General features: G+C 35.3%; 1 protein-coding gene across 8 annotated transcripts in view; it reads right to left on the reverse strand.

Annotated features, from left to right (window-relative positions):
• CEP128 (centrosomal protein 128) overlaps nt 1-17370 on the reverse strand; it is a 455276-nt gene that overhangs the window by 340821 nt on the left and 97085 nt on the right. For all 8 annotated transcript variants that reach the window (XM_089908039.1, XM_089908032.1, XM_089908034.1 and 5 more), the window contains 3 exons: nt 12520-12594; nt 10799-10931; nt 4420-4571 (listed from right to left, as the gene is read on the reverse strand). In XM_089908039.1, coding sequence (XP_089764165.1) covers nt 4420-4571; nt 10799-10931; nt 12520-12594 — 360 coding nt within the window. The remainder of the gene's footprint in view (nt 1-4419; nt 4572-10798; nt 10932-12519; nt 12595-17370) is intronic.

The following is a 17370-nucleotide window of genomic DNA, read 5'->3' on the forward strand; positions in this document are numbered from 1 at the left end:
CAGTGTGAGATGGGTGCCATAAGATCCTCAGTGACATAGGCAAAAGGATGGTTCAGAAAGAAGGATTATCACTTGCAGTGGATACAATCCAAGAAGGCTTCAGGGAGGAAAAGTTTTAGAATTTCCACAAAAAGAGGACACTATGGAAACACTGAACAACTAGAACAACAAAAGATGGAAATGAGGATGGAAGATAAAGAAAAAATGAGTCTACAAGACTGTATAAGGTTCTGCAGGAGAGGTGTTAGGTCAAGGTTAAAGAGAAAGACATTAATGATCAAACAAACCACAAGAAATGTTACTATTCAAATGTTCTTGGGCCTGATCAATAATCTCAATTTATGCATCTTTTCTTACTTACATTTGATTTCTAAAAAAGCAACTAAAGGAGATTAATTTCCACTTTTTATGGAATGTATAAGGCAATACTCCATACCACCAAAAGTAAAGCAGAGGCTAAATGTTTTTCAATTAAATTTCAATAAATTTTCCACTGTTAGAGATTAAATTGAGCGATCCATGACCTATATATATCTCTCACAAAGTCTATACTAGATGTCACTTTGAGAATAGCTTAGGAATAGATATTCAGAGGGCCTCCGCAAGTATAAAAAATAAACAAGCCATAATCAGAAGTGTCACTAAATCTAAAACAACTGATATAAATTTAATTAATTATTTTACTGTTAAAAATAAGAAAAATCAGGGAAAACTGATAAATGGTAATTTCTTCCAGGATGAACAATGTCTTTTTGTGATATGCTTTTCAATGGAAATTAGGAAAAAAATATTTCATCCCCCAAAAGGAATTTCAATTATACTTGCAACAAACTCAAAGAACATTCTATGTCAATTTTAGATTATCATCTTCATAGAACAGGGAAATCTGAGGGGTTTTTGTTCATTGCCATGTCACCAGTAACTAGAACAGTGCCTGGCATGTAATAGGTGGTCATTAACTATTTCATATGTGAGTAGATGTTCAATCTTTCTCTCCAATTGTGTTTCATATCCAAATCTATACAACCTTACCCCAACTAACCCAAGAGAATTCCAACTCTTCTGGTAACATATGTGAAAATGTAAAAGAACTATTAATTTAGGACTTTAGGGAAAGCCAGCCTCTTTCAATGAGAGCATTATTACATTATAAATAATTTTTAAATGTCTACATACTTGAGGTTTTTTCAATTTATTCCATAAATGGTAAATAAAAAGAAACAATGGGAAGGAAGGGAGAAGAGGAAGGAGGGAGGGAGCACAGACCAACATGTGGTTTTAAACAACTCAGCAAAGAGATTTTTCTACCTCTGGCATCATTAGCATAGTTTTTTTTTTTTAATATTTAACTTTGACAAAATAATCATATATTTTACCACATTTGTCAGCAGAATAAAAGGCTAAATAATTCTCATAAAAAACCTTTAAAAGTCCTACAATTACAACTGCTCTGAGAATATTTCTAGTAAGAATTTATTAAACATGTAGAGAGGAAGGCAAGATCAAGATGGCAGAGTAGGAAGACCTTCAGCTCACCTCCTCCCAAGGACACACGAAAACTACAACTACTTATAGAACAACTATCTCTGAGAATGACCTGAAGACTAGCAGAGTTGCTCTTCCACAATTAAGGATATAAAGAAAGAAAACCACACCAAGATAGGTACAAGGGGAAGAGAAGTAATTTAGTCAGAACCCAGAAGGTCAACCCCCAGCAGGTGACCCAAAAGAGAAAGGAGACGTCCTCCCTAAGGAGCAAGGGGTTCAGTCCCAACTTCGGGTACCCCAGCCCTGCAGACTGGCACCTGGAAGACAAGCCCCCTTAACTGGTTTTGAAAACCAGCAGGGCTTACAGCCAGGAGAGCTAGAGGGCTGTAGAAAACTGAGACTTTGCTCTTAAAGACTGGCAACACAAACTTACTCCAAGTCCCAGAACAGAGGCAGCAGAGTGACAAGTGCCTGACACCCTAGCTGTCCTGCCAAGACTGCCTCATCAGACCCCCCCAGCCCACACAAGCCTCCCTCTCCAGTCCCCCACCAAGGCGGCAATCCCTGGCACACCCCTGGAGAAGCCTTGGTTCATGCTGGGCTCCAACTCTAGCCCCTCTGGCTCCAGCTCCCTTGCCAAGGTGGTGGCCCTCTATGGGCCTTGGGCGAAGCCCCAGACCACACGGCTCCAGCTCCAGCACCCCTACCACCAAGGAGCAGCCCCCAGTACACCCCAGGAGAAGCCCAGGATCACTTCGGCTCCAGACCTTCCATAAAAGCCACTGGACATACATAGTCTGTATAAAGACACTCCTACACAAGGACACATCTTCAAGACATGGAGAGGTAACTGTTTCTCTTAATTCATGGAGACAAACACAGAAAGTCAAGCAAAATGATAAGACTGAGGACTCTGTTCCAAACAAAAGAACAAAATAAAACCCCAGGAAAAAGAAAACCACAAAACTTTAATGAAATGAAGGTAAGTAATTTACCTGATACAGAGCTTAAAGCAATGATCGTAAAAATGCTCACTGAACTTGGGAGAAGAACGGAAGAACACAATTAGAACTTCGAAAAAGAATTAGAAAATATAAAAGAGAAGGAATCAGAGGTGAAGAATACAATAACTGAAATGAAAAATACACTAGAGGTGATCAACTGCAGATGAGGTGATGCAGAAGGATACATAAGCAACCTGGAAAACAGAATAGCTGAAATCACTAAGTCAGAACAGGAAAAAGAAAAGAGAATGTTTACAAATGAGGAGAGCTTAAGAGACCTCTAAGATAACATCAAGCATAGTAACATTCACATTATAGAGGTGCCAGAAGGAGAGGAGAAAGAAAGGGGTAGAAAATGTATTTGATGACATAACGGCTGAAAATGTAACCTGCCGGAAGAAACAGACATCCAGGTCCAGGAAGCAAAGAAAATCCCAAACAAGATGAACCCAAAGAGATCCACACCAAGACATACCATAATTAAAACAGTAAAAGTTAAAGAGAGAGTTTTAAAGGCAGAAAAAAAAAAAAAATCAAGTCACATACAAGGGAAGCCCCATAAAGCTATCACCTGTTTTCTCGGCAGAAACATTGCAGGCCAGAAGGGAGTGGCATGATATATTTTATTTAAAGTGATGAGAGGAAAAACACCTACAACCAAGGATACTCATGTGGCAAAGTTATTCAGAATTGAAGGAGAGAGAAAGAGTTTCCCAGACAAGCAAAAACTAAGAAGAGGTTAACACCACTAAACCAGCCTTCCAAGAGATGTTAAAGGAACTTCTTTAGGGGAAAATGGAAAGGCCCTATAAAGGTAGGAAAATATATGAAAGGAAAAAACCTTACTGGTAAAGGAAAATATATAGTAAAGGCAGTGAATCAACCACTTAAAAAGCTAGTGGAAGGTTAAAAGTCAGAAAATCAACTGTAACTACAATAAACAGTTAAGGATACACAAAAAGATGTAAAATTTGACATCAAAAACATAAAACATGGTGGGGCGGAATAAAAAATGTAGAGATTTTAGACTGTGTTTAAACTTAACTATCAGCTTAAAGCTAATTAATTAATTGATTAATTAAAATACATTTTCTATTGATGCACAGACAAGATGAAAGAGAAACACAGACTGCAGTAACATTAAATATTTCCTTTGGATTATATAAAGTTATATGCTTTTAACACCAATTTTCTACCTTTCATTATTATTTAGGAAATTCTTCAAACGTGGCAACTTATTACAATTAGAACACAACTTCACTAATAAGAACAGAGTAAGACTGATACATATCTATTTCCAAATGTGTCCTCCATGTTTGATCTAATTTGCATAATTAAAATAGGAATTAAGCCATTTTCTTTTTATGAAGTTCTCTCCTTTGGTTTTTAATATTTTCTGATACTTACGCCATCTGTGCTAGATAAAAGGCAACCTGGAAATGGTAGCTGCCTAGTTACACTTCACTCATGGTTACCACATCATTCATGACTACTACACAACTCTAAATTGATGGAGGCATCACAACTCTACCTCATGGAAAACAGCTGGAGATTTGAAACCCTTTATGTTTCCAAAGAAAAAATATCAGTAATAACTTTTTGCTGTGCCTTCTGCCAGTTTCATCCCCTAAATAACTGTTCCTTCAAAGAAAAAAGGACCCTCTGTCTGAGGGATGGGCTCAATTGCTACTGGAACAAGAATATTTTCAAGTTTGATAGGTATCCTGACTTTGAGGTCCCAATGAAGAGAAATGAATTCATAGAAATTTTTGTATGTAATTAAAGTGGTCATCTATATAACTTTACCTTATCTATATCCAAACTAGAGTTCATAAAACATCACAATCTTTATATTAAAATTTCATTAAGCAATTCTATGAAACAGAACTGAAGTACTTTGAATACAGCTTAAAAACAGCAAAGTCACCTCTACTTGTGCTGCCAAATGTACTCTCTCCTTGTCTTTTCGCTCCAAGCACCGCTTCACTTCCTCTAACTCAGATGCCATTGCACTGAAGTTCAGCTGCACTCTCCAATCTGACATCTGCTTCTCCAGATCCTCTTTTTCCCGCTCAACCCCTTAAAAGAGAAAATGTAAAGCTTGATGGTTGTTCGTTACTCACAGGATAATGTACTTTCGAATGGTATGTTTTAATATTCTACCTAATACAATCCACTTATTAACTGTCACTGTCACCCAACAGACTTCTCAGAATTTGTCATTCTATTGTTTCAAGTCTCACACAGTTTTCTAAAATATACACATTGCTGTGTCATCCAATACTATCACATTTTGATACTAAACTTAAAGTGTTATCTGATTTCTAGTACAAGTTATTTCAAGAAAATTCTATGCATTTTTTCTTTAATTTGCCTTACATTCCTATATTACCCCCAAACTCTAAAACAAAAATACTGAAAGAATTTTCAACTAAGCTTCTCCACCTAACTGAAGTTACTGAAGTTCACACAACAAAACACTTTTCTTGCAACGTAAACAAATGATGCTGCTAAATTTTGATTGTGTTATGACCTCTAATCTATTAATTCTGGAGACTACTACCTACAATTGTATCACTGAACAATATAAATTGGCTTAGTATTTATTTTTAGTTCAACATGAAATACTTGGTATATGATGAACAGGACACTGTTAACACCATCTTTTTCAAAGATAAATAACACAAAAATCCTTTTCTCAATGAGCTTGCACTCCAAGAATAGAAAGAAAACATAAAAATAAAGTACTTCCATGAATTTAAGATGTCAAAAATTGGAACATATATCATCAATTTAAAACTACTCTTTTTCTAGTAGCTTCCTTTCCAGAATAGGAAAGAAGGAAGGAAACACTAGCAAATCCAATTTATAGATCATGTGTAAGACACATGCTAACTTTAGAAATATTAAAATGTCAAAATTGTACATTTTGGATGAAAGATACATAGGTATTTTAATAGTGTGATAAGAGCACTTATAGATACTAGACAAACAGTTCTCTATATCTGTATAATTTCTGGATAATACATGGTTATTATACAAAAATAGTCCAAAGGATAGAATGATTAACTCTATCTTAATGAGAAACTGAGGTAGGAAGAACTGGTTACTATGGTAGTTCTAAAAAATAGATACAAAATTTCACCAAGCAAAGGAGATGAAGTTGGGGTGATATTTCAGGGAAAGGAAACAGCATAAAGCATAGAGGAACAATATTGGATTTCATATTCAGGTAACTGCACACACAGGAGTTCTACATAGCTAATACATATGAGGGAGGGAAACAGGAGAGTCAGCAGGGAGCTATGCATTGCCAGGGAGCTTAGAAATTAGCCTACAGACCAGGAGTTAACAAACATTTTCTGTAAAGGGTCAGATAGTAAATATTTCAGCTATATGGTCTCTGTCACAACTACTTATCTCTGATATTAAATTGCAAAAGTGACCTGGACAATGCATAAATGAATGGGAGGAGCTTTAGTCCAATGAAGTTTCTTTACAAAAACAGGGGGAGGTCTGGATTTGGCCCATGGGCCATACTCTGCCCACCCCTGCTAGGACTTCAACATGAAAATATGCATATTTTTTATGTGTAAATGTATTTGACAAATATACACATTCATTCATCTTATAAATACATTTTTTATTTTATAAATTTATATATGCATATGTGTGTGCATATATCTCTCTATAGTACCTATCTACATATAGACATAGACATGTTTCATGATATATATAACATTAGTGTATACATACGTATACAAATTAACATTAGTATGAATATATTATACAAATTATGGAGATAATACACATGAATATGTGTATAAACACATACATATATGTATATTTATAAAACACATATGTATTTGGTGTGATGACATAATACTTTGATATGTTTCATAATATAGATATAAAACATGAGTGTGGATATATATAAATATATAGATATACACACATATATACATATATAATGAAACATTTATCAAAATTAAAATACTTAAAACATAAAGTATAAAATATAGTGTTACAAACACTCCTCCCACACCCAGTGGGTTATATGCTCCATTTTAAAGAACTCTTGCCACAAACAATGATGGGTCAGTACAGGATAGCAGTTAAGAGTTCAAGTCTGGGTAGAAAAAAGACTTGGTCTGCTACTTCCAACAAATGTAACTTTAAGCAAGGCACTCAATTTCTTTGTTCTTTAGTCTTTTTTTTAAGTCATTAAAATGGAAGTAAGAATACTCCCCCCTCATAGAATAGTTTTAAGAACTAAAGGAGACAGTGTAAAATGAGTAGCATAATGCCCTGTAAGAACTCAATAAATTATAATGAGAGGTTTTAATCAAGAGAATAACATGAAAGGTTTGTGTCTTAGAAGGGTCCCTTTAGTAGCAGTACAGAAGACAGATCACAGACAAGCTATTCAACAGAGTAAGACAAGTTAAGAGGGTAACAGAGATGAGATGAAGCATGCCTAAACTGGGCTAGGGGGGATAAGAAAGAAGCAACTTCAAGAGATATCAGGATCTACAAATAGACAGGACAGTAGAGACTAATTAGATGGAGGTGAGAAGGAATAAGTTTGGATGTTCTTTGTATTTTAGGCTTATCTGGATAAAGAATGATACGATCAATTAAGATAGGAAATAAAAACAGGTTTTGAGGAAAGGATGAATTCAGTTGTAAATCGGCTGACTGAGCATTCTGGAAGGGCATATATTGATGCCCAATGAACAACTCCATCTGGAGGGTTGAAGGTTAGGAGAGTGAGATGAGCTAGATTTAGGGATCATCGTTTGTAGGTGATAGCTAAGGCATAAGATTAAATAACAACCCCTAGGGAGAGGTACTAAGTGAGAAAAACCATAAATAGGATTCTAGACAACAGAGGCATTTAAAAGGCAAACTGTAAACAAAAGGAAAAGATTCAAATACAAAGACTGAAAGCAATTAAGACAGAAGAACCAGGAAAGAGTAGGAACAATGAAGTCAGTGGAAGAGTTCTAAGAGGAAACAAACAGGAGTCAAGTAAGGCAAGTAATGGAAAGATTCCTTTGAATTTGACAGAGAAGACCACTAGTAAACTAAGCAAAGTCAATTTTAGAAGTAGAAGTGGAAGTCATTTTGCAGTTGGTAGAGGAACAAACAGCAAGCAGAGCGTGATGAGTGTAATTTCTTATGTAGAATTTTTAAAAATAATACAAGTATTCTATAAAGATGAAAACTCTAGAATTGTTAAAAGAAGGTGAAGAAGTCCACTGTCACAATGACAAGAGAACTTAAAGGGTTTTTTTTTTAACCTGGGAAGTAGTTAAAAAAAAGAGATTCTTCTAGTCCTCAAAGACACCAAAAATAACTAGATTTTATGAGACAACAAAACATATAGCAAATGTACCACAGGATCTTTTTCCAAACAAAATGAGAGTTCCTATGTGCATCTTTATGAAATTTTGATGAATAATCTAATACCTTATATTTTACTGTTAAAAATAAATTTTAAAGTATTTGATGTTAAAATATGATTAAATTACAACATCAAATGAAACTTAAGCGAACTTAATGGCATGCAAATATATTAGGATAGGTATGTCAAAATTTGCCATCCAGTGAAGATTTTCTGGCAATGTGGAAATTCTAACTTAGGCAACATATTGAGTTATGTGTAGGGAATCTGGGGAATTTGTAACATCAGATGCTTACAAGAGTTTCTACAGTAATTTAGGCATCTAAGAAGCGTTAATATTTAAATAGTCTGAAATAGTCTACCAGAAACCATTATAAAATTTCAGTATCACCATTTCTGTTAAACACAAACTTTCGAAAAGAAATACATCCAGAGTAATTAAATTCCACAGCCTAAATCAATACCTCCACTGAAAAAGCATTCTAACAGTTTTCAAACACAAAGTCTTCCTAATCAACATAAGAAAAAGCCAGTCATATTGTTCATAACCACTTCTACAATGTGATTAAATTTCGTCACCAATCTCCAAGTAACAAAAATATAGAATCTTAATTGTATGCATATATTGGGAAAAAAATGTGTGTGTGTGTGTACGAATCTGAAAAAAATTCCACTACTGCCTTGCTGTCTCTTTCTAAAAGAAAGACTCATGAGATAAGCAGGTCTGACAACAGAAATGGGTTTAAAAATCAAGAAGAGAAGACATTAAAATTGGATGCTAATATCAGCAAAAAACAAGTGAAATTTGAAATTGAAGACAATACCATTTACATTAGCATCCACAAAAAATTAAATACTTAGGTATAAATCTAACAAAATATATATGATGAAAACTACCAAACTGTGATGAAAGAAATCAAAGATTAACAAAATAAATGGAGAGACATTCCATGTTCATGGACAGAAAGATTCAATACTGTCAAAATGTCAGTTCTTCCCAACTTCATCAATAGAAGCAAAGCAAGCGCAATCAAAATCCCAGCAAGTTATTTTTTGTATGACAACCTGATTCTAAAGTTACATGGAATGGCAAAGAATCCAGAATAGCCAGTGCAGTATTGAAGGAGAAGAAAAGAATTAGAGGACTGACACTATCCAACAAAACAGTGTGGTACTGGCAAAAAAGAAAAAAAATGGTCAGGTAGATACAAGGGACAGAATAGAGAGTCCAGAAGTAGGCTCACATAAAAACAGTCAACTGATCTTTGCCAAAGGAGCAAAGGCAATACAATGGAGAAAAGATAGTTTTTCAACAAATGGTGCTAGAACTGAAGACCTACATGCAAAAAAATGAATCTAGACACAGATCTTAAACCTTTCACAAAAATTAATTCAAAATAGATCACAGATTTAATGTAAAATGCAAAATTATAAAACTCTTAGAAGATAAGAGAATGATTTGGGGTTTGGTGATGGCTTTTTAGATGCAACACCAAAGTCACAGTCCATGAAAGAAAGAAATGACAAGCTGGACTTCATTAAAAATTTCGGCTCTGTGAAAGACATTGTCAAGAGAATGAAAAGACAAGCCACAGACTATGAGAAATTATTTGCAAAGACATATCTGATAAAGAACTGCTATCCAAAATATACAAAGGACTCTTAAAATTAACAATAAGAAAACAAACAAGAAACAAATAAGAATAAAACAATAAGAAAACCATACTAAGAAATGGGCCAAAGACTTTAATGAATATCTCACCAAAAAAAAATACACATATGGCAAATAAGTATATGAATAGTGCTCCACACCACATGTTAACAGGGAAATGCAAATTAAAACAACAATGATATGCCACTACAAACCTATCTGAATGGCCAAAATCCAGAACACTGACAACTTCAAATGTTGACAAGGATACAGAACAACGGGAAATCTCATTCACTGCTGGTAGAGGGAAAAATGATATAGCCATTCTGGAAGACAGTTTGGAAGATTCTTACAAAACTAAACGTACTCTTGCCATATAATCGAGCAATCACACTCTTTGGTATTTATCCAAAAGAGATGAAAACTTACATCCACACAAAAATCTGGACGCAGACATTTAATTTACAGCAGTTGTATTCATAATCGCCAAAACTCGGAAGCAACCAAGATGGGCTTCTGTATGTGAATGGATAAATAAACAGTGGTACATCCAACAATGAAATATTATGCAGTGCTTTAAAAAAAATTTTTTTTAAAAGAGCTACCAAGCCATGAAAAGCCATGGAGGAAACTTAGAGGCATATTACTAAGTAAAAGAAGCCAATATGAAAAGGCTACACACTGTATGATTCCAACCATACTAGGTTCCGGGAAAGGCAAAACTATGGAAACAATAAAAAGATCTGTACTTGCCAGAAGTTAGGGGAGAGAGGGAGGAATAGTGAAAAACAGAGGATTTTTAAGACAGTGAAACTACTCTATGATACTATAATGGTGGATACATGTCATTATGTTTGTCCAATCCTGTAGAGCACACAACAAGAGTGAACCCTAATGTAAAATACAGACTTCGGATGACAATGATGTGTCAATGTAGGGTTCATCAGTTATAACAAGTGTACCACTGTGGAGAGGGGTGTTGATGGTGGGGGAAGCTGTGACATGTGGGAGCAGGGGTACATGGGAAATCTCTGTACCTTCTGCTCAATAGTGCTATAAACATAAAATTTTAAAATTAAGTCTGTTTTTAAAAAACTGGATGCTAAATTATGATTAACTTGGAAAACCTTGTAGTAGATGAAGAAATAGGATGAAAAGAATATATAACATAAGGAAAGCGATTCTGAAAATGGGAAATATTTAAGAAAGATCAAAAAAGCCCCAGACATTTACAAATCAGAATTATACCTCTTCTAAACCTCCAGTCATCTTCTTGTTCGTCCTGATGGTTTGACTGTTGTTTGGAAGTCTGAGATACTTGATGTACTAAGCCTTTTTGATCACCTTCTGCTTTCATGAGCTGTGTACGGAGTTCTTCTACCTAAATACACATAGTCAAAAATGAAATTTTATCAGTTTTAAAAGCAGGAAAAGAATAACTGAACTTACAAATTATTTTTCTAGGGAAAAAAAATGTACTTCCAATGGGCTACTGTAAGCACAAGTTGAAGCCAAGTTAATCTCCTTGTTATGCCAAGCACAGTGGAACAGTCTCTTGCTCCATTTCTTTATTCCTCCCATTCCTTCCACAAACAATGAATGTTCTTTCCCCTTCTCTGTGTCTACTGTGACAAAGAATTTGACCACACTTTTTTTAAATCCCTATTTTCACCTCAGTCCACTCTACTGTTAATTAACCCAAACTACCTCCAATTAAGTACTATACATTTTTATATTTTTCACTTATTTTCTTTCATGTGAGCATAGTCTATTGGTTGGTAAAGTCAAATAAAATGATCACAATTTAGCACACTGTGATATCAAAGTACTGCTCAAAATAAATAAGCAATAAAAGCTGTTGAATAAACTATAAACTCCTTGAGGTAAGGTACCATTTTATTCTTCTTTGTATATCTGGAGACTAGCAAGCATGTCCACAACAACCTTTAAACAAGTCAGCAGTGGCAGAGACTCAGGTAAAGTCACAATGACAACTTTAACACATAAATCTCTTATTTCAAAAGATAAGATTAGAAATTACAAGGCAGAGTTCAAAAAAAAAAATCAGAAGGAAATGAATACAAATATAAACTTCCAAAAAAGAAACTCTAAACTCTGCCAACATTAATTCCATTGGACCACTGGCTGCAAAACAAAGCCATTACACATTTTTAAACATTTTGTAAAACAGGAGCTACGGTTTCAGATGCTTCAGGATTAACTTTCAAAACGTAATACTCCTTCTGAACGTCTAAGATGTCTGACAACTTTGCCTGCCTAGCATATTATGTAGTGAGTTATGTAAGCCACACCTCAAAACAGAGGAAGTTACAATTGCAATTTATATTAAACACAGGCAGAAAGGTAGTTAGAAACCCACATGCCTTTACCCAATGTGTATAAAATGGCTATTTCAAGTTACTGAACTTTAGATATCAGAAGCACCAAACTCCTATTATCGGCTAATGGGCTGCAAAATGTTATGCTTTAAAATTAAGCCTTATCTCTGGTTAAAAGGAAGCAGGGCAGGTAGCAGCTTGAAAATGTGAATATAAGACAGTGATGCATTCAAAGTAACTTGAACATGCAAGGTTTGTTTTATGTATTTTACTTCCGCCTACACTCTCTAACGTCTCCTTGAATAAAATTAAGCTCCTGGGAAAATCTTATCTTACACATCCAGTCTCACTTTTACACTGGTTGTGCTAAGAGAGATAATTCCTAAACTGGAAAAGCAATCAGCAAGATATGCTGTCACAGTGGGAACCTGGGCTGGTGTTTTATATTGGCTTTCTCTGAATCTTCCTGAAAGGATTTCATCTTTTGCTTATGTGTGTTAATATACATTCCTTAAGGAAAAATACTTCTAGATCTAAGGTTTTTTTCCCTTTCACAAAGACATTTAATAGGGAAAGAGACTCAATCCTGATTTAATTTAAAGCAGATTATCATAGCTTGCATAGACTTACCTGATGCAAAAGTGTTTCTCTGCTGCCTTCTGACTGATTCAATAACCTTCGAGATAGCTCCAATTCCTGTTCAAGCTAGAGTTTCAACAAAGAATAAGGAAAAATGTCCAATGGGGCAGAAAATAACTAAACTATTACAGGCTCAGTTTAAGAGGAGAAAAGTGAAAAAGTTTTCAGATTTTTACAGCTAACATAAAAGGAAAAATATCTTGCTCTAAACATATATCAATGCTCCCATTAAAATAATGGTAATTAAATAACAAAAAGTGAACCAGACCAGACTGCAGGAGGTCTTGGCTCTAGTCAGTTCCACCTCAATTATGACCCCCATTTAAATCTCTTTTTCTTAGGCCTCCTTTCTGTCACCTCTAAGTTAAGGATTTTATATTAGACAATCTGAGATCCCTTCAGTTCTAAATCATTTTAATGTAAATTCTGAAGCAGTTTTTTCTTTAAATTACTACATGTAGTATCATATGAACAAAATTAGAATAAAAATTTCAGGGACCCAATGACTCAAAGTATATTTCATCCAATTGGTTATTTTTTATATTCTTAATATTCTTATATTCCTAATATTTCCAATATTCCTAACATTTCTAAAAATTTTAATCAGAATAAGATATTTTAAATTTCCCTAATAATATTGCCATTAGATAAGTATCCACAGAAAATGTGCCAGTTAGGTGACTAAATACCCTACAAAGTCAACGTGCTTCGCTTACCTCAAGCTGAAAAATATAACAGGATGTGAAGGGGAGAAGAATATTCCACTTCAAAATATGCCTCTTGGCACAAGTATTATTCTGAGTTGATGGCAATCAAAACCCAACAGACTCAGGAAAAGCTTTTTACCTTCCCCTAAATTGCATTTAAAAACTTAAAAAGGAGGTCTGTGCCAGAAAGAGAGCTGTTACCAAAGATAACTTTCTATATCTGAAAGACCTCTTCACGGCAGGGCAAACATTTGTTTACCATACATATACTCTTCTCATCTTCCTGTGAACTGTGTTCCTCCCCTTTGAAGCCCCAAGCCCCTATTCCTTGCCTTAGTTCAGGATGGTAGATAAGCATCAACTGCCTGGCTGTCTTTGAGTCTCATATTTTTATGGGGCTCCCATACATACAAAATAAACTTGTTTTTCTCCTGTTAATCTGTTTTATGTCAATTTAATTATTATACCAGCCAAAGAACCTAGAAGGGTAAAGGGAAAATTATTTTTCCTCCCCTACAGATGGGACACTTTTGTTAAAAATCCACAGCTTACATATGATGGACATGTTTGCACTCTGTAAGGGTAAGGTTGTTTTGTGAAATCACAAATTTATATTAAGATGTTATTAAGTGCTTTGATTTGTAACAGTTATCCTAAATTATCATTTCATTTGAACAAACTACTATCTATACATTAGTCTTTCAGAAATTGTTCATGTGGAAGGTGTGACTATTGAGGAGTAGCATGAGGGAACACTGTGGTGATGGAACAGTTCTGTATTTTGACTATCGCGGCAATAAGATTGAGACTCATGAGATAAAACTGCATAGAAGTACACACACACAAACACACACTTAACACACAAATGAGTATACACATAAAGCTGGTGAAATCTGCATAAGCTCTGTACATTGCAACAGTGTCAATTTCCAGGTTTTGATGTTGGATGGCAATTATAGAAAATGTTATCACTGAGAATAACTGGCCCATGGTACATTTTTGTTTTGCAACACCTATGAATCTATTATTATTTCAAAATAATTTTTTCATACAGTTATATAAGTTTTTTAAAAGTGTACAGCAGCTCATAAAATAACCATCACATATTTTTAAAAGTACAGTTGACCCTTGAACAACATGGGTTTGAACCACACAAGTCCACTTATACACGGATTTTTTTTCACTCGTAAATACTACAGTACTATAGGATTGAATTCACATATGTGAAACCATGGCTAGAGAGAAACTGCAAATACGGAGAGCTGACTACATGTTATACTCGGATTTTTGACTGCACAGAGGGTCAGGGCACCTAAGCCCCCATTGTTCAAGGGCCAACTGTAAGTCAACTATAAAGTACATGTGGAAGCAGAGAATCCACACAAAATATTACCTGACCTGTTCTCTTGTTTCTATAAATAAATAAAAAGGGAAGAAATCGCACTGAAGTCAACATGGTTTCAAAATCTACCAGGGTCCATACGGGTCATGTTTCCTGGGTAATATCAGCATCTACAACTCCCAAAGAGCAAACGTGATGACCTGATGTACCTTGCTTACCACCGTAAAGACAGCAGGGACGCATCATGCAACTTTACATAGGTTGGTGAAATAAAATAAAGGAGGTAAGGGTAAATAGAAAAGGCAATACAGAGTAAAGAACATTATATCAGAAGCAAAATTTCACTTTATCATTCATTACCTTGGGCTTGGCCTTTAATCTACTCATTTGCAAACTGAAGAGAGTTGTTTGGCCTCTGAGCTACTTTCTAGCTCTAAAATGCTACGCTCTATAGCCTCACAGACATGAATTCATATCAAAGATACTTAATATTTAATGAGAATAGAGGATTTTTCGGAACTAGGCTGGTAACTGTTCCTATCTTCTATAACAAAAATGAGTAGATACAAAATATTCAACCTTTAAAAAACAGGTCTTTCCCAACCCTACAGTAAAGTCAACCTCTTTAAATGTTCTCCAGCAAAGAATGGTCAAGTTTAATTCACCTCTAGAAAAGGAGAGCGGCCAGGAGACAAGGTAGCGAATTACCTGTGTATGTTTCCAAGAGCAAGTAGCAGAGAGTGGCAGAGCCCTCAAGCCAAGTGACTCCACATCAAAACATAAAGGCTTCACTGCACTCTAACAAAAAACCTCAGGGACACTTTCCAAGGTACTCAATGAATATCACTGGCCCCAAACAGCATTACACTTGAAAAGTTAATTTTCAAAGGGGAGACAGCAGAAGCAAGAAGAACTACAATTCTGACCCTGTGGAAGGAAAACCACATTCACAGAAAGATAGACAAGATGAAAAGGCAGAGTACTTTGTACCAGATGAAGGAACAAGATAAAACCCCAGAAAAACAACTAAATGAAGTGGAGAAAAGCAACCTTCCAGAAAAAGTATTCAGAATACTGAGAGTGAAGATGATCCAGGACCTCAGAAAAAGAATGGAGGCAAAGATCAAGAAGATGCAAGAAATGTTTAACAAAGATCTAGAAGAATTAAAGAACAATCAAACAGGGATGAACAACACAATAACTGAAATGAAAACTACAATAGAAGGAATCAATAGCAGTATAACTGAGGCAGAAGAACGGATAAGTGACCTGGAAGACAGAATGGTAGAATTCACTGCCACAGAACAGAATAAAGAAAAAAGAATGAAAAGAAATGCAGACAGCCTAAGAGACCTCTGGGACAACATTAAATGCAACAACATTCGCATTATAGGGGTCCCAGAAGGAGAAGAGAGACACAGAAAGGACCTGAGAAAATATTTGAAGAGATTATGGTCGAACACTTCCCTAACATGGGAAAGGAAATAGCCACCCAAGTCCAGGGAGCACAGAGAGTCCCAGGTAGGATAAATCCAAGAATAAACATGCCAAGACACATAGTAATCAAATTGGTAAAAATTAAAGACAAAGAAAAATTACTGAAAGCAACAAGGGAAAAATGGCAACATACAACGGAACTCCCATAAGGTTAACAGCTGATTTCTCAGCAGAAACTCTACAAGCCCGAAGGGAGTGGCATGATATATTTACAGTGAAGAAAGGGAAGAACCTACAACCAAGATTACTCTACCCAGCAAGGATCTCATTCAGATTCGACAGAGAAATCAAAAGCTTTACAGACAAGCAAAAGCTAAGAGAATTCAGCACCACCAAACCAGCTCTACAACACATGCTAAAGGAACTTCTCTAAGTGGGAAAAACAAGAGAAGAAAAGGACCTACAAAAACAAACCCATAACAATTAAGAAAATGGTAATAGGAACATACATATCAATAATTACCTTAAACGTGAATGGATTAAATGCTCCAACCAAAAGACACAGGCTCACTGAAAGGATACAAAAACAAGACCCATATATATGCTGTCTACAGGAGACCCACTTCAGACCTAGGGACACATACAGAATGAAAGTGAGGGGACGGAAAAAGATATTCCATGCAAATGGAAATCAAAAGAAAGCTGGAGTAGCAATAATCATATCAGATAAAATAGACTTTAAAATAAAGAATGTTACAAGAGACAAGGAAGGACACTACATAATGATCAAGGGATCAATCCAAGAAGAAGATATAATAATTATAAATATATATGCACCCAGCATAGGAGCACCTCAATACATAAGGCAACTGCTAACAGCTCTAAGAGAGGAAATCGACAGTAACACAATAACAGTGGAGGACTTTAACACCTCACTTACACCGATGGACAGGTCAACCAGACAGAAAATTCATAAGGAAACACAAGCTTTAAATGACACAATAGACCTGATAAATTTAATTGATATTTATAGGACATTCCATCCAAAAACAACAGAATACACTTTCTTCTCAAGTGCGCATGGAACATCCTCCAGAATAGATCACATCTTGGGTCACAAATCAAACCTCAATAAATGTAAGAAAACTGAAATCATATCAAGCATCTTTTAGAACCACAACACTATGAGATTAGAAATCAATTACAGGGGGAAGAAAGTAAAAAACACAAACACATGGAGGCTAAACAGTATGATACTAAATAACCAAGAGATCACTGAAGAAAGCAAAGAGGAAATCGAAAACTACCTAGAGACAAATTACAACGAAAACACGACGATCCAAAACCTATGGGATG

The sequence above is a fragment of the Delphinapterus leucas genome, chromosome 2 (assembly GCF_059928025.1).
Source record: "Delphinapterus leucas isolate spDelLeu-1000000601 "Yukka" chromosome 2, BTC_Dleu_Yukka2, whole genome shotgun sequence".
Classification (NCBI taxonomy): Eukaryota; Metazoa; Chordata; class Mammalia; order Artiodactyla; family Monodontidae; genus Delphinapterus; species Delphinapterus leucas.